Genomic DNA, 25,181 nt, shown 5'->3' with positions numbered 1-25,181 from the left:
GCCATCAAACTCTTTTTCTCCCACGGAAAAGTTTGATCTCAAGTAAGCTCGAAAACTACCGACATTTCAACATTAATTAATGTGCCCGAGTTCAGGGTTCTCAACCCTGGGGTCAAAACCCCATTTGGGGTCATGAGACACTAGGATGGGATTACCAAAGGCCTTTTTTGAACAATTTGAGCCCATTTTTGCTTATTTTTTACACTTTTTCTGCAACTACTCCAAACTTTCCTTATTTTAACTTATTTTCATCACTTTTTCTTTCTCATATTTTTGCTCCTTTTAATGTATTTTACTACATTTCTAACACTTCTACATCACATATCAACGTCTTTTCTGCACATTTTGTCCACTTTCAACACACTTTCAGCACTTATTAACCATTTCCACCACTTTTAACCTCTTTTCACCATATTTTATGCTTTTGCCAATTAAACCACATTCACCATTTGTCATATCCATTATTTACCAGTTTAAACTATTTGTTCCAATATTGACACTTTCAACTCTTCTTACCACTTTCTCTGTTTTTGCAACTTTTAACCAATTTATGTGGTTTTTAAAATCCCATTTCATTACCCAATTTAATTTCTGATTAAAACAAGGATTTACGTCTTTAAGATGACTATATAATATTTCCCAAATAATAGTAAACTTCATGGATAACAGTGGACATTATTGTTTATTAATTCTGTGATTTTCAAAACCCCATTTCACCACCAAGATGTAAATCCTTGTTTTAATCAGAGATAAAATGGATTCAAAGTGACCAAAATGGTGGAAAAGGTGATAAAATGGGATTTTAAAAACCACAGAAATTGGTTAAAATTCAAATTAGAGTGGACCCTTTTTACTACTTTTTCTGTTTGTTTTAGGCCAAAGTGTCAATATTGGAATAATAAGTAGAAACGCTTAGTTTAAAGTGGCAAATGACATTGTGAGTGTGGTCAAATTGCCAAAAAATAAGCATGACATATGGTAAAAAGAGGTTAAATAACGGGTCAACATATGTGACATTAGGTGGAAAAATGGTGGAAAGGGTTTGTAAGTGTTGAATGTGGAAAAACTGTGCAGTAAAGGAATAAAAAGTAATATAGCAAAAATGCATTAAAAGGAGCAAAAATATGAGAAAGAAAAAGTGATGAAAACAGGTTAAAATATGTTTGGTTTAGTTGCAGAAAAAGGGTAAAAATAAGCAAAAATTGACTCAAATTATTCAAAAACTATTGTGGCGACCCCTCTCCCAATGTCTCACGACCCCAAATGGGGCTCTGACCCTATAGTTGAGAACCCCATCTCTAAAGGGCCGGATTTAGCCCCTGGGCCTCGAGTTTGACACACGTCGTGAATGGAAACAGATAGAAATGAAAGCCTTCAGAGCAGTTTGTTCCAATACTTTAGTCCATATAGTGTATACGTGTGTTATTGTTGTTGTCATGGTTACAAAGTAAACACAAAATGTCTTTTCGTGGCCTCACTAATCCCAATGACTTCAATGGAGTCTCCGTGCACGTGTCACGTGCACCGTCGGCCTCAGAGGAACGTTGCTGATCCTGAAATCTATTCAGTGGAATGTTAATGATCCACAGCATAAGGTGCTGCTGCATACCTCCTGTGAACCCTGTGTGTGTGTGTGTGTGTGTGTGTGTGTGTGTGTGTGTGTGTGTGTGTGTGTGTGTGTGTGTGTGCGTGTGTGTGTGTGTGTGCGTGTGTGTGTGTACTAAATGGATGTTTCTCATCTCAGCAGAAATGCAGTGAATGTCAAACATAAGAATCCTGTTTATTAAACAGAAGTGGGAGTGATGAGAAAAGCTACATTAGAGCCATCAGGACTGCTTCATGGAGGGCACTGGTGTCAAACTCTTGGTCCGGGGACCAAATCTGGCCCTTTAGTGCATCCAATTCAGCCCCCCCGGGAAAAAGTAAATATGACAGAAAAAACATGCATCATTATGTAAATTATAAAATAATTCAGTTGTAGACGTCTCAGCCCCTCCAAATACACGTGGATACAACTTTATAAACTCCCCACACTTATATCACATATTTTACTCTACTAAATTAAACAACAATTGTTCATAATATCAAGAAAATGTGAGTGAATTTAAGGTCACTTAATGCTTGGATATTGTCAGTCTAGCATGTACTTTATATGTACTTCATACATAGAAGTGCAAAACATAGGGCACATTAATGTTGAAATTGCTAATTTTCCCGCATAAAATCTGTTGCCCACTTGAGATCAAACTGGTCAATATTTGGCCCCTAATTTAAAATGTAGGGTTGTTTATTTACTTTCATAAAGGCAAATACCGCTAGCTTTATGACAGAATAAAGGTACAGTGTTGCATATTTGAACTATACTTTCCTGTCACAATACAATATACATCACAATATCAATGACTACAAATTTCACCTTTATAAGTACAAAAGGGTATGAAATACAACTGAATTCTTTGTTGTTGTTTTTTAACTATTGAGAACAAGTAAATGATAACTAACTGTAATTCAAGCACCAATACAAAAAACAAGTGGTATGTTCTCAAAATTATATTTCTCAAAAAAGTTTAACTTTTGCTTCAACAACAAATTCTGATTCTGTTAAGTTCTTAAACAAGTATGGGTGAACTACGGCCGGGCCCACGGAATGTCTCTGCGCCAAATAGCACGTACCGTATTCCTGAGAATTCAGTCAAATGACTCTGTTCCACCGAGTAAAACAAATCAAATTGTGTGAGGCATAATCGTAATCTACGTTGAATTACAATAGAAACGATATATCACATGACTATGTTCCCATAAATTTGGAAATTAGCGAAAATGGGGGGGTGGGCCCCCGGGCCACATTTTTTTTTAAAAAAAAGGGCTCAGAGCGTCTCATCATATTCATCCATAGAGTATTCATACCAAACTACATTCTGATCTAACGGAGGAGCAGTCATTTGAAAGATGGGGCCCCCGGGGTCCCCGTGACTCGTACGGGGTAATGAGCCCCATTTATATATTGGTATGTGCCAATGATTGGGTACCACCAACCGTCGTAATATTTGACTCGCAAATAAATGAGTAATAAGGTCCACAAACAGCAGCTTTAGTTGGAAATGTGTTAACGGTAGGTCTGAGCTGGTCAAAATAACTTTAAGGATTTCTGACAATAAACCCCTGATTATGGGCGGGGCTTCAGGAGCAGTCAGTCAGCTTCTTCTTTTTGGTGTCATATTGTGCATTTTTGTTATTTCTGTGTTATGAGTCATTTTGAGTACGTTTGTATATTTTTTAAGGACACACCCAGATTATACTATAAAATTCTCTAAAGAACAATGTATGCTAAGCTAACTAGCTAATTTTAATAATTTCTTTCTAACAAAATCAACAACACTGGATAATGGATAGATCATTATGCGTGAAAAATTGACAAATTATGAAATTTTGTTCCTGAAACAGAACATTGTTATTATTTCGGTTGTTATTATTATTATTATTATTAATAACATATTGCATATTCAAGTGGATTCACAGGAATCAACTGTAAATTATTTTAAAATCTAGATTTAAAAGAAAAAACAATTCAAGTCAAATCATTCATGAATCTGTTTGAAGTCTGAAATATCTGAAATAAAGTAAAAATAAATATTAAAACAAAATAAATGTAAAAGAATACTAATTTAATAAAAAAAAAAGCTAATAAATCACAAAAAAGCAAAAACTATGTAAGCGTTCCCACTACTAAATTAAATTTAAAAAAAAATTCTCATTAAAAATTATTTTAAACAAAATACATTTAAAAAATTGCAAAGGGGTTAAACTGAGGTGAGGTTAAGGATGTTTAGTGGCAGGATAGTGATGTTATTACGCTAGAGAGGACATGGGCTCGTCTGTAAACAATCATATTTACTGGTTCAATAAATGGGAAGAGATTTAAAGGAGACATATCATGCTTTTAAATCCTTCCTTTTTACATATAAATCATACAGTTGTGGTCTATATAAAGCAGAACTGCAATGCTTGGGTCTGAATTCCTCATTATCATAGCTCCACCCCTTTTCTACCACTTTTCTGATGTGCTTCTTAGAGCAACTCGTTTTGGTACTGTCTCTTTAAATGCAAATGACACTTCATACCCCGCCCCCTCTCCAGGTTGCAGAGGTGACACTCAGTTCAACTCCACCCTGTTCGGCCATTTTTGTAGTTTGATAGAAGAGATATGGCTATGTAGCGGCGCATAAACTTTTTATTCAGAGGTTATTTACAAAATGTCAACAACGTTAGACTTGTCCATCCAGCCTTACATGTTCGAGCCAGAGTCTGACCCAGCGGAGCGAGATGAAAATGAAGATGATGAACCTGCAGAACCCTAACAAGTGAGCTAACACAAGCACCGAGCTAACGCTAGCGCCAAGCTAACGTCACGAAATGCATTTTAATACAGTCTTTTCAAAGACAAAAACGGCAAAATGAAATGACTAATGAAAACTTTAGACTTAAATTAAATCACGTAGGCCATATCATCAAGGATCTAAAACGAGCACACAGCGCTAACATATGAAGACGGTGCAACTGCTAATGCTAACAAAACAATGACAGGGACGTCTTATCATCACACTTTTTAGCGTTATTTACAGCTTACCGAAGTGCTCTGTTCATCGTCTCCAAAGATAGAAGGAATTGAACCCTCAATCAGACAAAGTCTTTCTGTAAATCCTTCTTTATACTGGTGGAGGTTGATGAAGCAGTCATCATTGAAGTGCTTCACACACACAAAAATGACCTTACCCACAGATGTGGGTACATTTCTATAAAAAATAAAACTCAACCAGACACTTTGAAAAGGTTCTGATGCTGGGAGACGTTGTAATGAAGCGTGTGGGTTACTACATCCAACAACCCAACATTTTGACTTATCCTCTCGTAACTTCTGCATCCTGGAGCTTGGACTACAAAATAAAAGCGAGAAATAAAAATGGCGGATTGCTCGAAGTGTTGGGCCTGGAGTTGATGTACTAATTTGGCAGTTCTGCTGCAAATACTGTGACATTATTGTTCAAAAAACGTAATAGAGAATAGAAAAATCTAAACAGATTGAAAAATATGACTAAAACAGAATATAAAGATATCAACGGAGCTCCTGAAGAGACTAATTTGAACTTTTCTGTACTTCTAAACACTCTAAATATACAACAAAATGCATTTAAGGGCTAAAAAAGTGGATTTAACATGATATGTCCCCTTTAAATTCTGATGTAGCTGGTTATGATTTACAGTCTGCACAAACGGGACTGAATCACAACATAATCTAACCACTAGAGCGGACATGGGCTCGTCTGTGAACGGTCACATATACAGACCTTAGAGTCGTTGTTAGCTTACCAATAAACAGAAAGAGATTTGTCACTGTTATAATAAGTATTGACTAGACCACTGGGAGTGAGGCCCAAGGCCAAGACAGGCTGACTTGATAATAATGTATCATGTTTTTCTGCAGTCAGTGCCTTCTCCTCGTTCTTCTCTGTCTTCTCTATCTCAGGTGTCTTGAAGCTGATGATGGCAGTTCCTGATCTGTGGTTCACGGCTCAACTAGTCTGGGACACTCTGATGTTCGATATCTCTATCCTGTTCTGTTTAACCCCAACCAGTCGACGCAGATGGCTGCCACCTCTGATCCTGGTTCTGCTGGAAATGTCTTCCTGTTAAAGGGGAGTTGTTTCTTCCCACTGTCACTAAATGCTTGTTCATGTGGATCTTGTTGGGTTTTTTTCTTTCTTATTATGAATTTTATATTTTGATCAGTGCATTGAGATTACTTTGTTGTAAATTGCGCTATACAAATAAAGTTGAATTGAATTGATGATATTAATGTTCAAAACTACTTTACTTTTATTTTCCTTCATCTTCTCAAAACTACATTTATTTTCCAGAGAAAATGTCAAAATGAAAATCCCACTTGTTTTTATTCAAAAGTTATTTCCTGGCATTAAATGATCAATATGAACCAATAAAGTTTCTATGATCTCATCATTTTCCCCCGTAGGATCACAAGTTCAGAGGTTTCCAAGATGGCAACTGGTGCGATTAGGACTATCTTTATTACACTGAGAAGATCACGAGTTCAAGCTTCTCTTTGTATGTGATCTGATGACGAGGAGGGAAATGACAGGAGGTGATGAAGAAAGCAATATAATAGACTCATTTCCCCCTGATGCTCTATTTAAAGTCACATTGTTCTGAACCACAACATTCATTCAAACAAACTATTTTAGTCTGAAAACGTGGCTTTGAAGGCAAGAAAGTGTCACTTCAGAACATTTTGTATTTTCTTTGAGTTTTATCTGAATAATATCTACTGTTATCCAGGAAGTTTATTATTATTATTATTATTTGGGCCATAGTATATAGTCATCTTAAAGATGGAAATCCTTTTTTTTCCACGAGAAATTTAAAAGTGATCAAAAATGGTGGAAAAGGTGGTGAAATTAGATTAAAAAAAAAAAAAAAAACACGGAAATTGGTTAAAAGTTGCAAAATGTGGGTAAGGGAATTTTGAAATGTAGGGAAAATTTGTTAGCAAAAAAAAAAAAATAACATGACAATAATGGATCAACATATGTGACATTAGGTGGGAAAGTGGAGGAAAAGGTTTATAAGTGCTAAACATGTCAGGAAAGTGGAAAAATATGGTGAGAAATGGAGTAATGTAGCAAAAATACATTAAAAAAAGCAAAAATATGACAAGAAAAAGTGATAAAATTGAAGATGCAAATTAAAGTGGCCAAAAACTGACAGAACAAGTGCTAAAAAAAAGGGTTTAAAGTGTCATTATTAGAATAATTAGTTAAAACTGGCAAATAATGGGCATGACAAATCTTGTGATTAAATTACCAATAATAATCGTAAAATATTGTGGAAAAGATGTTAAAAGTGACAATAATGGGTCAACAGTACGTGACATTAGGTGGAAAAGTGGTGGAAAGGGTTTATAAGTGCTGAAAATGTCTTAAAAGTAGAAAAATGTGTAGAAAAGGCAGTAAAATGATTGGAGAAGTGTCAGAAATGGGAGTAATGTAGCAAAAATACACTAAAAGGAGCAAAAATATGGCAAGTTTGGTGTCGTTGCAGAAAAATGGGCACAAATTGTTCAAAAAATATGTTTAGTTTCTTGAAGGCGTCTGGCGACCCCCTCCTAGTGTCTCGCTACTGCAAATGGAGTCCTGACCCCAGGGTTGAGAAGCCCTGCTATAGATGACAGTAAAAATGATCCGTAGTCGGCTATGGCCGTCAGTGAATCAGTGCTTGATGACTATTCATGAGAAGAAATAGATGGAGATGTAACCACGGCACCAGCCTCTGCCTCTGCCGAGTGGGATGCCCGGGCTCGCCCGGAGCCACGGCTGCACAAATAAACACAAATGAAGTGCACTAATAGGCTCGTATGCGTGCACACCATGTATGAACTAGAGGGAAATCCTCCAATCAGTGTCCCTGGGGACGTACAGTAGGAGATGGAGTTCTCCAAAAATATTAGAAATGTTTTTTTTTCTGTTTACATTTGTGGTCGTTTTTGGGGTAGTTTTGTGTATTCTTCTTGTCCTTTTTGAAGTCATATTGTGTATTTTTGTTATTTGGTGTGTTATTGGTCATTTTGCGTACGTTAGTATATTTTTGTCTAGTTTTATAAACTTTTGATGACATTGTGTGTGTTTTTTGGGTGATTTTTGATTTTGAGTCATTTTGAGCATTTTTATCACCATTTTGAATATTTTTCTGTTGTTTTTGTGTATAATTGTAATCATTTTGTGTATTTTTCTGGCCCTTTTTGAGTCACAATGTATTTTTGCTGTTATGAGTCATTTTGAGTACATTTATATATTTTTCTCTAATTTTGGAAACTTTTGTTGACATTTTGAGTATTTTTTCATTTTGAATCATTTTGAGCATTTTTTTTTTTTGCCATTTCGCATCTTATGCTGTTTTTGTGTACATTTGTAGTTTTGTGTATTTTTATTACATTTTAGTGAATTTGTCTGTAATATTGTATGTTTTTTGGAGTCATTTTCTAAGTTTTTGTCATTTACAAATATTGTGTTTTTGTAATATGACTTTCTTGACAGTTGACAGTTTAAACATGTTCATTGATGAATGCATCATTGCTGCAGTTAGTTTATAAATGTTACCCAGTTATGAACATTACTGCAGCCTCACGTCTGTACGTTTGTAAAGCTATTGATGATTCCTGATGCCACGTTACCTGCTGTTATGTCAAAGCGTCACTTTAATTATCTTTGTTCCCACGCTGTGCAGAAGGCTTTTATGGAACACATTCTTTGCTAATCAAATTTACCTAAAGATTAAATTAATCTATTTACTCTCCACATCAGCCTGTTGAAGTGTTTGCATTAGACACGTTGGATTTAGATCCGCCTCCAACTGAGATTAGCAACTTACAAGTGCAGCAATTGACAACAAATGCATGTGCTAACATTAGCTCTGCTAATGAACAGGGCACACACACACACACACACGCACACGCACACAAAGGCAATCAGTGTAAACATTGGCCACAGGAGGAGGAACAAGAGCCGTCCTCAGAAAGACTAGAATCTGACTTTGAATTCTGGAGGGCGGAAAGGCAGAAAAATACCCTAGTTTTTTCCTTTGGAATGGAACACTCACAGTCAAGAAGATGCACCCACACACGGACACAGTGGAATAAACAATTGAGATGGGAGTGAGGGGGAAGAGGAGTGTGTGTGTGGGGGGGATCAGAAAACAGTGATGCAGAAACAGAGAGAGAGAGAGAGAGAGAGAAACAGGAGACGAGAGTGTGAGCAGCAGTGGAACGACCAGGACGACCACGCACAAGACAAAATAAATAAATAAACAGAAAGCAGCTCATCTTTCCCCGGCATCCACCGTCTGTGATGTTTCCCAGCTCCATTAACACGGAGGAAGGCTATCAGGGAGAGGTGGTGATAGACATGATGAAAGGTGATTGTCCTTTAAGATGCTCCAGAAAGTAGGAAAGGCTGCATGTCGCAAACAAGATGCCAAAGGGCAGAAAACAGGCCACAAAGTTGAATTTGCATGCTTAAACAGGGCACGCACACACACCTGGCGCACTGACAGTGTGGTAAGTGGGAGTGAAGCTGAAGCCCAGATGTTGTTGCAGGTCTGTGACAGAGCAGCAGCTCGGTGAAGGTGAATCCCCTGCATTAAAATAAATGTGTTTCCAGTGTTTCTCACGTCACCGTCTGCTCCGTGCGTGAATCACCAGATGGAGACGACGACAGAATGCTGAGCAGTCCACTCTGGGAAATAAAAACACTCTGGGAAATAAAAACATGCAATCATCAGCCCTCAGAGCCTCTGAAACACACGAGTCCAAAAAGCTGGACTTTAGTAATCCTGCTCTGTCTCTGACGTCTTCTCTCTGAGTTCTTCACTCTGTGACATTTACCACCAGTGTAATTATACATGGGTTTATATAACAGAGACATCTGCCAACCATAGTCTGACCTGAGGTTAACGGGTTGATGGAAGCTTCATCAACACGAGACGGCGCTGCTAATTGACCTTTATCTATGGACATGTGACGATGACGAGGCTGGTGCTGGTTGGACGCAGCGCCGTGGCCTGTCGCCTTATTTCCCTCTGCTCTGGTTTATCAGCATCAAATCTGCTTTTTTACTTTTAACGCCTTCAGTGCCTCAGGCTTCTGAACCTGGACCAGAGCGTGAGAACGTAGACCAGAGAGCGATGACCTGGACCGGAGTGTGAGAACCTGGACCAGAGCGCGAGAACCTGGACCAGAGCGCGAGAACCTGGACCAGAGCGCGAGAACCTGGACCAGAGCGCGAGAACCTGGACCAGAGCGCGAGAACCTGGACCAGAGCGTGAGAACCTGGACCAGAGCATAAGAACCTGAACCAGAGCGTGAGAAGCTGGACCAGAGCGTGAGAACGTAGACCAGAGTGTGAGAACGTAGTCCATCAGGACCAGAAACATCCAGACACAAAAACAGCTTTTTCTGCTGGTGATCATGTTGGGAGTCACTGCTTGGAGCCACGGGCCCATTGTTTACACACATCAGCTGTTAGCACTCAGTGCTAATGCTACACCAGTCTATGCAGTGAGACCTGGTGCAGCGTAAGGAGGAAACGATGGGGATGTTTACAGATTCGTGGCTCACAGCGCTAACAACGGACTCGGTTGTGGAATTGGACGGCTTCCAACTTTTACGTGGTGACGGACGACAAAGAGCGGTAAGGAGAGAATCTGGCTGTGTTTGTGTGCGGAAAGGAGGAGTTGCTGCTGATGGTTCTGCAGCAACGCACACACACTTTCAGACTCAAAATCACTACACGTTGTTTGATTGAGTCATTGTGTCACATGCTACTATTCAGCCTTGCTTTTACCTCACTAAACCAAAGGCCAAATGTTGCTTTTTTTGAAAGATTCGGCAGAAAATATTCAATGCATATATTCGGTGTATCCCTAGTTTTTAGTGATTGGCAAAATAAACGTTGCAGCTGTTGAATTAAACCAGAGTCCCATGTCATACTCAATGACTGCTGTGAAACAAGGGCATCAACCCCAAAGCTGAGGATAGCTTCGGAGCAAAACTAGACTCCCAGGTGCACAGTGGAGGTGGGGCTAAATATCGGCCAACCTGATATAGCTGATCAGATAAATGTAAAGCCCAGAATAAATGTGACTAAATAATCAGACTAAACTTGAATGAAAAGAAAACATGATTAAATCAGACTGAATTAGACCAAAAAACAGACTAGAATCTGAATAAAACAGACTGAAAACATAATAAAAACAGAACTATTATATCAGGCTAAAATATGGCTCTAAAAAGAGTCAAATCAGACTAAATTTGACTAAACAAACAGACTAAATCTGAATAAAAACAGCCTGGAATAGGACTAAAATACAGCTCTAAATAGATTCAAATCGGACTACAAACAGTCTAAAAACAGAATCAATTTGGGTAAATAAACAGACTATACTTCAACAATTAAATTACACTAAATTAGGCCAAAAAACTGAATAAAATCTGAATAAAAACAGACTGAAAATGTATTTCAAACAGAACTTTTATATCAGACTAAATCAGACTGAAAACAGTCTATAAACAAAATAAATTTGGCTAAACAAAAAGACTGAACTTGAATAAAAACAATTAAATCAGACTAAATTAGGTCAAAAAACAGATCTCAATGAAAGCAGACTAAAAAACGAATTAAAACAGAACTATTACATCAGACTAAAATCTGAATCTAAAAAAAAGTCAAATCGGACTAAATTTGGCTGAACAAACCGACTAAATCTGAATGAAAACCACACAGAAACAAAGACCCGCTCCTGATATTTACCACCAATAAATCTATGTACTTTCTACATCAATCCTCTTTTGTAGTTTGACCAAAAATCCAACGTCCAAAATCAGTTTTTCAGAATAAATATTAGTCATTTTATTTTCAGACTAAATCCTTCAGCTCGAATGAGCCCCAACATTAAAACTGCTCTGTCGACTGTTCTCGTCTTATCTTTCAGCAGAGGATGAGAACCCAATCACCAGGCCACTATCTGAGCCATGGAGCCTAAAACCATGATGAGACTTCCTAAAACCAGCTGTGCTTTAGAAACAATGTCAAGAAGTCATCAGGATGCACCTGACTAACTAAAGCCGTTCCCAGAACATCCAATTATCTCTAGCCAGGCAGAACGTATGGAGCGCCGACTTTTATCATTTCATAATGTCTGCTGCCAAAACGCTTTAGATCAATAGGTGTGAACGGAGAGCGCTAGAGATGACAAATGAAAAAGAAGCAGCACCGCAAAGAGCCTTTTTAGAAACATGAGCCTGAGAAAATGAAAAGAAAAGAAAAAAAGAAAAAAGGAAAAAAGAGAGAGGAAATAAATGAAAAGAAAATAAAGAAGAAAAAAGAAAATGGGAGGAAAAAAAACGAAAAAGGGGTTTAAAATAACAAAAAGAAACAATAAGAGAAAATAAAAAAGGGAGGAGAAAGAAACCGAAGGAAAAAGAAAAAAGAAACCAAAAGAACAAAAACAAGACAAAAGAAAAAAGAGAAAGAAAAAACAAAAAAGAGAAAAAAAGGAAAAGCCAAACCTGGTGTTGAAATTCTCTGACATGAAACAAACATTCTGGATCAGCGGTTGTGTTTCTTCTACATTTGGATCAACAGGTTTGTGTCTACATCTCTATATCTATATATAGTACAGGGTGTTTCACCATCGTGGTTTCACAGTAATAACCAGGACCTATAGACTATATATATATACAGTATATACACATACACTGTAATAACATCACTGTAATAAACAGGACTTACAGACTTTATATACACTGTAATAATGTCAATGTAATAACCAGGACCTATAGACTATATATATATATATATAGTCTATACACATACACTGTAATAATGTCGATGTAATAACCAGGACCTATAGACATATATACAGTATATATATATATATATATATACACACATACACTGTAATAACCAGGACTTATAGACTATATATATATATATATATATGTATACATACACTGTAATAACGTTACTGTAATAACAAGGACGTCTTCTCCACATTAAGATGAGTTTATGGCCTCATTAAGCTTCAGGCGTCTCCATTTGTTCTCCTGTCATAGTAAAGTACCGTGGTTCTGCAGCGCTGCACTTTAAAGTTCCCCAAACCCAGAGGAAGATAAATGTGTTCAAAGAAACCTCTGTGTGTCCTTCACCAGTGACCACCACAGCTCCCATCATGGCTTTAAATCATCATGGAGGGATGCTTTTGTTTCTGTTTGTTGAGTTTTTGGCATCCGTAATTTTCCGAACTTAGTATGCTTTCATGTCACTTTGTGCAATTATGTTATTGTTTTTTGTTTTTTTCATTTTGAGTACATCATTGTGTATGCATTTTCTGTATTTCTGGGGTCATTTTGTAAGTCATCATGGCATCCTCCTTAAATACATGTTGTATTTGTGGTGTAAGGCCATTTTCAGTCTCTGATCCAAACTTTTAATCAGTCATTGTTGAGCGTCACCGCCACTTTTCATTAACACGGAGAGAGCTGGCTGAACAAAGCTGCTTTCAAAGTCACACGGTTCAGAACGGAGCTGACGAATACAAACAGAGCCTGAACACATAAACAACGACATGATATCATCTTCCCCCCCGAAAGACACTGAGCCCACAACAAGAATAATGAAAACACAAGGAAACAATGATTGGATTGAAAAGGACAAAGCTTTAGAAACATCCAAACATGGAGACGACACCGAGCGTTATTTCACCTTAAATCACACAGCGCAAGTTTCACACGCCTGACACCTTTTCTTTTACACACACTACACAGAACGCCTGTTTTCAATAGGAAATACCATCAAAATGTGTGATATTGTCCCACATGTATTGCTTACGGTTTAAAACCTGAGCCTGAAATAGAGAAAAAAAAGAAAGAGGAAACGGGGAAAAAAGAGGAAAAAAGAGAAAGAGAAAAAAAAAAGAGGAAAACAATTAAAGCGCCTGTTTTCAAAATGAAATATTATCAAAATGTGTGATATTGTACCAAAATGTGTCGCTAAGGGTTTAAAACCCGAGCCTGAGAAAAAGAAAAAGATAGACAAAAAAAACAGAAGAAAAAGACATTTTTCAGATTTTCCGTGATTGCAGAAAACAGAAAAACATTTTTCTTCTCTTTGTTTATTTAAAATCAGGTCCCAACTAGACACGGAAATACCTCACATGTATGTTTCAAGATGATATTACACATCTACACATAGTGATGTAACGATTCACTCAACTCCCGATACGATTCGATTCACAATACGATTCTATCACGATTTATTTTACAAAATGGGACCTTTATTTTTTTTGGGAAAATACTGTACTATTTTCCTTTTATTTTTCATTGTCAAAAGACTCCCTTGATAAAACACGTGGCAATATGGGGTTGGCTGCTCTGAAAATGGCTGGCAGTGAATGAGCTAAACAGGTTGATAACAATTTGATATTGTACCATTAGTTGCAAAGAGCCAAATTTGACGTAGTCTTGACATGGCTAGATATTTACAGTAGGGATGGGTACAGAATTCTGAACTTGTTTAGGTACCAACTGAATTCCTTCGATACTACCTGGTACCAATTAATGTTTCGGTACCTAAACGCATCCTTATGACTGTGAGTAAATGGAAGAATAGGCGATTTCTCGTGCTTCACTCCAGAACAACGTGCCGTATGACAACGTTGGAGATGACGTTGCCGAGGGTTTTAGAGCTATAAATAAGTTAATTGTGACCGATATTTTGACGCGTCGGTTTCAGAAGTGTGTTGGATGAGAGATCAATCAATCAATCAATCAATCAATCTTTATTTGTATAGCGCCAAATCATAACCAATGGTATCTCAAGACACTTTACAGTAGAGCAGTCTTAAGGACGGACTCTTCATTTTATGGATAAACACATATGCATATATACGTATATACACATACATATGTATCCCACACCCAACATGAATTCATCATGGCGGCAAGGAAAACCTTCTGTTAAGCAGCAGGAACCTTGTGTGGATCCCATTCCTATGATGAACAGCCATCCACGTTATGCTGTGTTGGGTGTGTGCAGAGAAAAGGGTGGAGACAGAGCCGCTGAGACTCTGTAACTCCACACTGAGGATCCCACGGACCTGCAAGACAAAAGCCAGAAGGAGTACAGGAGCAAACACACAAGGGAGTAAGCAGACATAGAGGGAGTGTTTGAAAGAGGAATGGGACCCTCTCCGGTCCCTCTCTAACCTAAAGATAAACTGTCTTCAAATCTAAACTAAAACACGTGCATGATTAGGGCAACAACAACAGCCGCGTTCACTTCCATCAGGTAAGTAACAGGAAACCAAGTGTCCTTGCGATCGTATCTGCACCCACAGTCTTCTGACGTCTACTCGTGTTTGTCTATATTTTTCCAAAGGTTTGTAAAGCAGGACTGAGGGCTGTGAACGGCAGACACCCGACACCCCCTCTGGGACCTTTTCCCGCACAAACTGAGCCGTGACAAACCTGTCGGCTCCTCGCTTTCTGCTCCAAGCCTGAAAAACGGCTTTCACTGGTTTGATTGTAACAACAAGAGTGTATTTAACACACTTTGTCATTCATAACAACAAGTACACGTGTAAGTAATACAGTAAATTATAAATATTTACTGCCTTGTAAGTTAAATTATAGTGAATATTGTTCTGTATGAGGGAAGACAATGGAAGTCTGAAGAATAAAAACAAGTAAACCAGTAACAAATGATTCCTGCTTCAGGCAAAAGCTCCGTATTGTCCTATGACGTTAGTTTTCAACCAGACTCCATGTAAAAAACATGACATTTAAGGTTTGTCATTCCCATGAGAGACTTCTGTGCACGTGTCACACATGTTGAATCCAAATAAAGTCTGCTCGTTTGTTCTGCATAGTTTTTCTTAAGCAAATTGGGAGTTCCTTTTGCTGTAAGTGAGTTGTATATCATGGTAAGAGCCCAGTATGACAGATCTCCATTAGATAAGACAGCGATAACGGGAGAAACGTTGAGTTTAAGTTAGTAGCAGGTTAAATTGTTCAATCACAAAGAACTGCTGCCTTGTGAAGCAGAATTTAAAATAATATTCTTTGTCAAATTCTGATTTTTAGATTAGGAAGGTAGGAAAAGACCGACAGACACTTCATCCTTACTAAAAGGTATTATCATTTTACACAGACACCTACAGCAGCCTGGAGGAGTGGATTCATACATTCACTCTGCGTTACTGACGACCCACCAGACTCCATTTAAAAAACAAGAAACATAAGGATACTCATTCCCATTGGAGGCTTTCTGCACATTTCCACACTCATGTTGAGTCCAAATATTGTTGTTGTGTATCACATGTTGAGCTTTGGACTTTAGACCAGGGGTGTCAAACTCATTTTTGCTGAGGGGCCAAAACCAGTGCAGTTTGAACTCAAGCGGGGCGTAAATTAGTGAGCTACAAAGTACAATTTGAACACTATTGTGCCCTAGTTTTCACTCCCATATATAACTGATTTATAATAATATCCAAGCAACAAGTGATGAATATCAGTCCCTGCGAGATCAACAAGTGACCTTTTTTCTTTTTGTAATTTAGAAAAGTTTTGTGGGAAAATTGTGGAATTCAGTAAAATTAGAGCTTTTTCCACAATTTGCAATAAAGAAAGTGTGATATAGGCACAAAACATTTTTTTCCACTGCAAACATTGTGTCAATTTATTAAATGTGTGTATTTGGAGGGACAAAGATGGCAACAACTTATGCAATTATTAATGTTTTAGCTTCCATTTCAACTTTTTTCCTGTGGGCCGAATTGGATGATCTAAAGGGCCGGATTTGGCCCCCGTGCCTTGAGTTTGACACAAATGGTTTAGACCTAGATCTGCAGTCGTGTGTGTTATAAGACGTGTTGTTGTTACACATGATGTAAACAAGTGGATTAACGTGTCACAACATGAGCCAGTATAAGTGGAAACCGCCACAAACTGGTGTGTGCGTAAAAACACGTTGATTCCATGCGGACTTCCGCCCGGGGCGCCTCCTCCTTACCTCCTTGACTTTCTCCCGGCGGATCCGGGTTTCGGGGTCCAGGGGCACGTGTCCCGTGGCCCCCGGGGGTCGGCGGTACTCTACTAAGGGTAACTGGTTCCCATCCTTCGCAGCTCGTGCCAGGCTGTCCTTCACAACTTTCTCCTTCTCCATGGAGATGTCCTGCTGGATCTCTTCCGGGCGTTTCTGGAGGGTGTCCTTGGCCTCCAGCAGAGCCTTCTCGTGGTCCTTGCGGATCTTGGCCAGGACCCGGTCGTCGCTGCCGAGGATCGAACCCGCGTCACCGCCTCCTCCACCGCTGCTGCTGCCGCCGTCGGGTCCGGTTCGGGTGTTGGTCTCCACCGCGGAGGAATGGAAGAAAACTCCACTGAGCAGCTTGGACGAGTCCGGCAGGAAGAAAATAGCCCCGAAGCAAAGCGTAATAAAAGCGCTGAAGACCAGTAACAGAATGAATTTCTCTGTGAGCCTGAAAGACGTCGGACTCGCAGACTTCCTACTCGGGGTCGCGGTGAACGGCAGAAGAGTTGCAACTGGCATTTTCCCCGTTTAATTCCTGCTCAAAGTGAACAAAAATGACCCCAAGAGAGCCAGAGTGGGACACAAACGGCTCCCCGTCCTTCAGAGATCCATTCCCGGGTGACAGAGAGCGGGCAGGAGGGTAAAGTTAGGCTCCATGTCGTAGTCGCTCCGCAGACAGACTGAGAATCTCTGACTCTGTGACAGGAACACACGAGCTGTGGGCGGGGCCGACACACACGCTCAGCCAATCAGCGGGCAAGCACAGACTGGGGACGCGCTCAGGGGGGCGGGGCTTCCAAGAGGCGTGTACGAGAACAGATGCATATTATATTACAACGAAATACAAAGTACTTAAGTCATAATGATGACATAACAAGTCACAAATATCACACACATTGTTTCAATTCTAAGGAATACAGTCCCTATTATGAAACACATTTGTATAATTATAAGATAAAAGTCATAATTATGAAACAAGCTATAAATATGAGACATTGTCATAATATTGGCATAAGTCATAAATATAAAATACAGTGTTCGAATTAGCGGATAAAAAGTAATAGTCATGAGATTTAAAAAAAGGCATTTAGATAAATCTTAAATATAAGACAAAACATAATTTATGACATAAAAGTTAGAAATACAAGACATTGTCGCAAGTACATAAAAATTAGAGAGATAAAACTTGTAAATATGAAACACATTGTTGTATTTTATGAGATTTAAAGTCATAAATATGAAATAAGTCTGAGCCAAAAACTTTGAATTATGAAATATAAAGTCAGAAATATGAAATATGAGAAATATGAAGTCCTTAATATGACATAAAAAGTCTTGAATACCAAACAATAATTCATGAATAGGACATAAAAAGTATTAAATATGAGATAAGTCATGATTATGAAATAATGAGTCTTGGATATGAGATAAAATTTCCTAATTATGAGATACAAATTATTTTAAAGCTGGTAAAAAAAAAGTCAGAAATATGAGATAAAAGTTACGAGATAAGTCATGAGGTTTAAAGTCATGACAATGAGATAATAAGTCCTAAATATGACACAAAAAGTAATAAATATGATCAGATGTCAATACTATGAGATTAAAAGTCATGATAATGAAATAATGAGTCTTGAAAATGAGATTTAAAAAATTCTGATTTTGAGATAAAAAATTATTTGAAAATGTTAAAAAAAAGTCAGAAACATGAGATAAAGCCATAATTGAGATAATAAGTCCTAAATATGTCATCAAAAAAGTCATGAATATGATATAATAAGCCATGAATATGACATAAAAAGTAATAAATATGAGATAAGTCATGATTATGAATTAAAGAGTCTTAGATATGAGATAACATTTCCTAATTATGAGATACAAATTATTTTAAAGCTGGTAAAAAAAAGTCAGAAATATGAGATAAAAGTCATGAGATTTAAAGTCATGACAATGAGATAATTAGTACTAAATATGACACAAAAAGTAATAAATATATGTCAATACTATGAGATTAAAAGTCATAAATGGATTAAAAGCTATATGACAAATAGGAGACAATATGTTGACTTTGAAGAACACACATCAAAATGCCAAACCATACAATGTGGTGTTCCACAGGGTTCAATTTTAGGGCCAAAACTGTTCATTTTATACATAAACGACATTTTCAAAGTCTCACATAGCCTCAAACTAACATTGTTTGCAGATGACACAACCATTCTATGCTCAGGTAAAGACATTAAAACTCTAATAGAGTCAACAAATGAAGAACTATCAAAAATTCAAACATGGTTAGATGTAAATAAACTAGCCCTAAACGTCAGTAAAACAAAATTCATCAATTTTGGAAAGAGAAAAATAACAGGAGACATAAGACTGAAAATAAACATGGAAATAATAGAAGAAGTAAAAGAATATAGGGCACTAGGAGTTTGGATGGACGACAAGCTGACCTGGAAAAAACATATACAAATAGTTAAAAACAAAGTTGCTAAAAGCAGTTACATCCTATGGAAGCTTCAATAAATCCTACATACCAAATCACTTAAAACAATCTATTCTTCACTCATAGCATCGCACTTAAATTACTGCCCCGAAATATGGGGAAATAACTACAAAACGTATCTTGAACCACTATTTAAACAACAAAAAAAAGCTATAAGAATTTTGCATAAAGCACCACACAACACACACACAAACGATTTATTTGAGAAGGCAAAATACCTAAAACTGCAAGAAATAATACACTACAACACACAAATACACGCATTTAGGGCTTCATCTAAAAAACTACCACATTGAATACAAAAACGTTTCACATACAATCAAAATTCCTACGACTTCAGACATAATAATGTGTTCAGACCAGACAGGGTCATATCAAACGTTGGCAAACATAGTACTGTGCATAGAGCCATGAACCTCTGGAATAGCCTTGACGCAGAGACACAACAATCCGTAAATCTGAAAGGATTTAAGGAGAAAACACGGAGGACATTTCTACACACATACAGATCTCAAGTCAACTCTTCATCGAACTCTACAGCGACGACATGGAACTCATCAACTGGTCATTAAGCGTCATCGACAAAATCTTCACGACGAGGCGATTACTACAGCACGAACCAGCGTGTCCTAAGGACACATACCCAAGTGGATATGTCATGGATGCACGAGGGAGAAGCCTGATGCTCTGTCTCTCCCTGCTGACAGTGGAAGATGTGGAGGACATCTGCTAGGGGTCATGATCTTTGGCCTGCTAATGACGTGGGTATGTGTATGTGCATGTGCCTTTCTGATGGATCGTAAGCTGAGGCGACTCTCAGAGGTTTTACCCTACTGATGATGTGTTGTTGCAATAGTAATAGTTCGAAGGTAGTTCGAAAGAAGAAGAACTTTTCGTTTGGAGAGTTGGAGGAACGTAAACAACGACTGGAAAAGAAAGCTCGAGGAGATACGGAAAAAAAGGACAGTGAGGAGGAGTAACAACAGGAACAATGACTGCAGACGAGAACGCATCACATAAAAAAGGACAAAAAAAAAAAAAAAAAACATTAATGAAAAAATGAAATTATGAAGAAGATGAGAATGTTTGACAAGGGAAGAAACGAGGTTTGATGTAAAATTATCTGTGTTCAAATCAGGAGACGGATCTGGATAAGCATAATGCTTTTTTCCATCGCCCTTTCCGGCATGCAAAAGGACAAAAAAAATAAAATAAATAAAAAATAAAAAATAATGATGTGATTTTGCTCTGAATGTCAAAATGAATTTCTGTGATTGCAACCATGTCGGAAATGAACTGAATAAATAAATAAATAAATAAATGATAATGAAATAATAAGTCTTGAATATGAGATTTAAAAAATTCTGATTATGAGATAAAAATGATTTGAAAACGTAAAAAAAAGTCAGAAACGAGATAAAGCCATACTTGAGATAATAAGTCCTAAATATGACATAAAAAAAGTAATGGATATAATAAGCCCCGGGTTTCGGGGTCCAGGGGCACGTGTCCCGTGGCCCCCGGGGGTCGGCGATACTCTACTAAGGGTAACTGGTTCCCATCCTTCGCAGCTCGTGCCAGGCTGTCCTTCACAACTTTCTCCTTCTCCATGGAGATGTCCTGCTGGATCTCTTCCGGGCGTTTCTGGAGGGTGTCCTTGGCCTCCAGCAGAGCCTTCTCGTGGTCCTTGCGGATCTTGGCCAGGACCCGGTCGTCGCTGCCGAGGATCGAACCCGCGTCACCGCCTCCTCCACCGCTGCTGCCGCCGCCGTCGGGGCCCGTTCGGGTGTTGGTCTCCACCGCGGAGGAATGGAAGAAAACTCCACTGAGCAGCTTGGACGAGTCCGGCAGGAAGAAAATAGCCCCGAAGCAAAGCGTAATAAAAGCGCTGAAGACCAGTAACAGAATGAATTTCTCTGTGAGCCTGAAAGACGTCGGACTCGCAGACTTCCTACTCGGGGTCGCGGTGAACGGCAGAAGAGTTGCAACTGGCATTTTCCCCGTTTAATTCCTGCTCAAAGTGAACAAAAATGACCCCAAGAGAGCCAGAGTGGGACACAAACGGCTCCCCGTCCTTCACAGATCCATTCCCGGGTGACAGAGAGCGGGCAGGAGGGTAAAGTTAGGCTCCATGTCGTAGTCGCTCCGCAGACAGACTGAGAATCTCTGACTCTGTGACAGGAACACACGAGCTGTGGGCGGGGCCGACACACACGCTCAGCCAATCAGCGGGCAAGCACAGACTGGGGACGCGCTCAGGGGGGCGGGGCTTCCAAGAGGCGTGTACGAGAACAGATGCATATTATATTACAACGAAATACAAAGTACTTAAGTCATAATGATGACATAACAAGTCACAAATATCACACACATTGTTTCAATTCTAAGATATACAGTCCTTATTATGAAACACATTTGTATAATTATAAGATAAAAGTCATAATTATGAAACAAGCTATAAATATGAGACATTGTCATAATATTGGCATAAGTCATAAATATAAAATACAGTGTTCGAATTATGTTCAAATCAGGAGACGGATCTGGATAAGCATAATGCTTTTTTCCATCGCCCTTTCCGGCATGCAAAAGGACAAAAAAAATAAAATAAATAAAAAATAAAAAATAATGATGTGATTTTGCTCTGAATGTCAAAATGAATTTCTGTGATTGCAACCATGTCGGAAATGAACTGAATAAATAAATAAATAAATAAATGATAATGAAATAATAAGTCTTGAATATGAGATTTAAAAAATTCTGATTATGAGATAAAAATGATTTGAAAACGTAAAAAAAAGTCAGAAATGAGATAAAGCCATACTTGAGATAATAAGTCCTAAATATGACATAAAAAAAGTAATGGATATAATAAGCCATGAACATGACATAAAAAGTAATAAATATGAGATAAGTCATTGGTCGAACATTGTTGGCGTGGGTTGGCCTGACTGGGGGGAAAGGTAGGAGAGGGCGGTTTAGGGAACAGCTCTGACGTGTAGCAGGCTGCACATCGGCAGGTTTGAGGAACTGATTGTAATTTGCAATGTGTTGAAATTTAGCCCGAATATCCAGTCTCAGCATCAATTTCTCATCGTTACAGATTGACTTTAATGTATTGCATTCTGTGGTTTTTCCTCTAATATAAGGACATGAACAGGTTGACCATCCACACATTGGCAGCAGACTCAGGAAAAGCAGACAGAAGTAACACGTGATGTTTGATTATCACGTTTTTATCTGAGAATTATTAAAGTGAGTGTGAGCAGAGCGTGTGTCCTCACTGTAACAAAACTAATGTGCTCTCACACTGCCGTGTGTGTGTGTGTGTGTGTGTGTGTGTGTGCGGCTTGAATTACTACACAATAAAACACTGGCAGACAGGAAGCTGAAGAAGGACATCAGGCACAACAAAAACAAGTCGTAAAAAGTGAACACGCAGAAAAAGCAGCAGAGAGGAGGTCCAGCCTGTCGTAAAACATGTTTTTAATAACAGCGATGGAATCCCAACCACACAGGAAGTAAGGAATTCAGTCTGCTTCTGATCACAATGACCTTTTTCATTCACATAAAAAGCTGTGGTCAGGGTTGCCAGATCTTGAGACGACTAAATTAAGTAAAAAGCTCAGTGGAAATGAGGCCAAAAGGAGAGCAACTAATACAGGTGATGGTCATAAAATTAAAATATCATGAAAAAGTTGATTTATTTCAGTAATTCCATTCAAAAAGTGAAACCTGTATAATGTATACTTTGCTCTCACACAAACTGATATATTTCTAGTGTTTATTTATTTTAATATCGATGATTATAACTGACGACTAATGAAAATCTCAATTTGAGTATCTCAGAAAATTAGAATATTTATAATTGTTAATTATTTTGGAACGTTTTTTAATTGATCAGCTGTTTTTTGTTTTAAATCTATTTTTATTTTAATAGACAATTTTATATTCATTTAAATTGAATTTGTTTTATTTATTTATTCAGTTTTTTTTTAATTTATTGAGCATGCTATTTTATATGTGTTATAGTCTATATATTATTATTCAGATAGTTTTTATTTTTCATGCCACTTTTGCACTATATCTAATAAACAAAAGATGTTTAAGTTTTATGTTAATGCTCCTTCAACACTTACGGTCTGCTGAGCCATATTTATGCACACTGTACGGGGTCGAACGAAATGAGAAATACAGTCAGTCAAGGCTTTCTAAGATATTCCTTAATTTATTTTATTTCCCGGGATTGGTCAGCAATGAATGTTTCATAAATAACACGCTGGTCCTGTCGTAACAAATGTGAACTCAAGTTTGCGCCTGTTTTCACGCAAAGGTTGATAAATAAGGGCCAGTGCATGTGTGTGTGTGTGTGCATGTGTGTGTGTGTGCGTGTGTGTGTGTGTCTTAAAAGAACTGGGGCGATGTCTTCATCATGAATGGTTTTCAGAAGGTTCTTGCTACGTATGTGGGGCTGATCTTTAATCCTGCTTCCTCATCCTTGACTTCATCTCCTTTCTTCAAAACCCTCATAAAAGTTTGGGGGCTTGTCCAGGATCCAAATGCATTTGAGATACATTTTTTTTTTTTTTACTAAATACTTAAATCTCCAAAGATGCGATTTCCACAAAGAAAGGCGTTAGAGGAAAGTGGTGCTTTATTGTCAGGCAGGACTGAGTGTGTGTGTGTGTGTGTGTGTGTGTGTGTGTGTGTGTGTGTGTGTGTGTGTGTGTGTGTGTGTGTGTGTGTGTGTGTGTGTGTGTGTGTGTTAATCGTAATTGGATGTGATGGCAGCGTGAAGGCCGTAATGATGAATCACCAGCAGGTAGCTTTAACTGTCTGCAGGTGTGTGTGTGTGGTATTCTGCCACACAAACGCACGCACGCACGCACACACACACACACACGCACGCACGCACACGCACACGCACACACACGCACACACACACACACACACACACATCCTAGGAGGAGGATGTGAGGATGCTCAGACTCTAATCTGTCAGTCACTCTGGTTCCATCTCTGTTTCTCAGCTGAGGACCAAAATGATTCCATCCTCCTCCTGTTGTTCCCATTGTCATTTCCAGTTCACATTGAGCTCTGGTTTTATCCCAGTGTAGCTCCATCAAATCTCACAAAGACTTTTCACCTGTTTCTGGGACTGAATGAGTGCACAATGGGATGATTGCATCAAATCCTTTAACGTTATTCATGCATGTGTGTGTGTGTGTGTGTGTGTATACAGTATATATATATACTGTATATATAAGTCGAGATAAAAATCAAACTTGTAATTAGGAGATTAAAAAAACAAAAATGAAAAAACAACAAAAGTTATTATTATGATACAAAAATCTAAATATTAGACATTCTTATAAATATGGGATAAAGAGAATAATTATGAGATAAGTAATAAATATCCAACATATTGTTGTAATTATGAGATGAAAGTTGTAATCATGGAATAAAAAGCCCTCAACATGAAGAAAGACCATGATTTTGGCATAAAAGTCCCAAATATGAGATAACAATGTTAACAAAAGACATTCTTTTAAATATGAGATAAAAAGTCAAATATTAGATCAGCTCTAAATATAAAGATGATACTTTTGTGGCCCTGTCTGATCTATATGCTATATATCTATTCTTTAGCAGTCACTGTGTTTACAGTATGTTTCTATTGACATTACCATAAAGAGCAACTTTGTAAACATTAAATAGTATTTGATTCATAATGGGAGTTTTATTTCTACAATTTCAACCGCATGTGGCTGAAATAGTCGAAATCTTCACAGCAAATGGTGACAGATGTTCTAGTGATTCTTCATTCCCACAGAGCCACATGCTCCTGAAGTCAGATTCAACTCCCTTCATATATAAGGAGGCCGTCGTACAACTACACAGATGTGTTCACATCAGTGGCTAATTCTTCTCATTCTGTCCAAATAAAAAGACACTAAGCTAGAAATGATAGTATAGATGTACTATCAACAGAAGGGGAGTTGTAGTCATACATCTGCTGTGGG

General features: G+C 38.1%; 1 protein-coding gene across 1 annotated transcript in view; it reads right to left on the bottom strand.

Annotated features, from left to right (window-relative positions):
• The window catches only part of man1a1 (mannosidase, alpha, class 1A, member 1), a 125,680-nt gene extending 108,335 nt beyond the window's left edge, over positions 1–17,345 (bottom strand). The window contains exon 1 of the mRNA XM_028440549.1: positions 16,635–17,345. Within this exon, the coding sequence (XP_028296350.1) occupies positions 16,635–17,171 (537 nt within the window). The 5' untranslated portion in view covers positions 17,172–17,345. The remainder of the gene's footprint in view (positions 1–16,634) is intronic.
• Positions 17,346–25,181: the final 7,836 nt, after the last annotated feature.

This window comes from Gouania willdenowi (assembly GCF_900634775.1).
Source record: "Gouania willdenowi chromosome 24 unlocalized genomic scaffold, fGouWil2.1 scaffold_320_arrow_ctg1, whole genome shotgun sequence".
NCBI classification, from domain to species: Eukaryota; Metazoa; Chordata; class Actinopteri; order Blenniiformes; family Gobiesocidae; genus Gouania; species Gouania willdenowi.
This window is presented reverse-complemented; position numbering and strand designations above follow the sequence as displayed.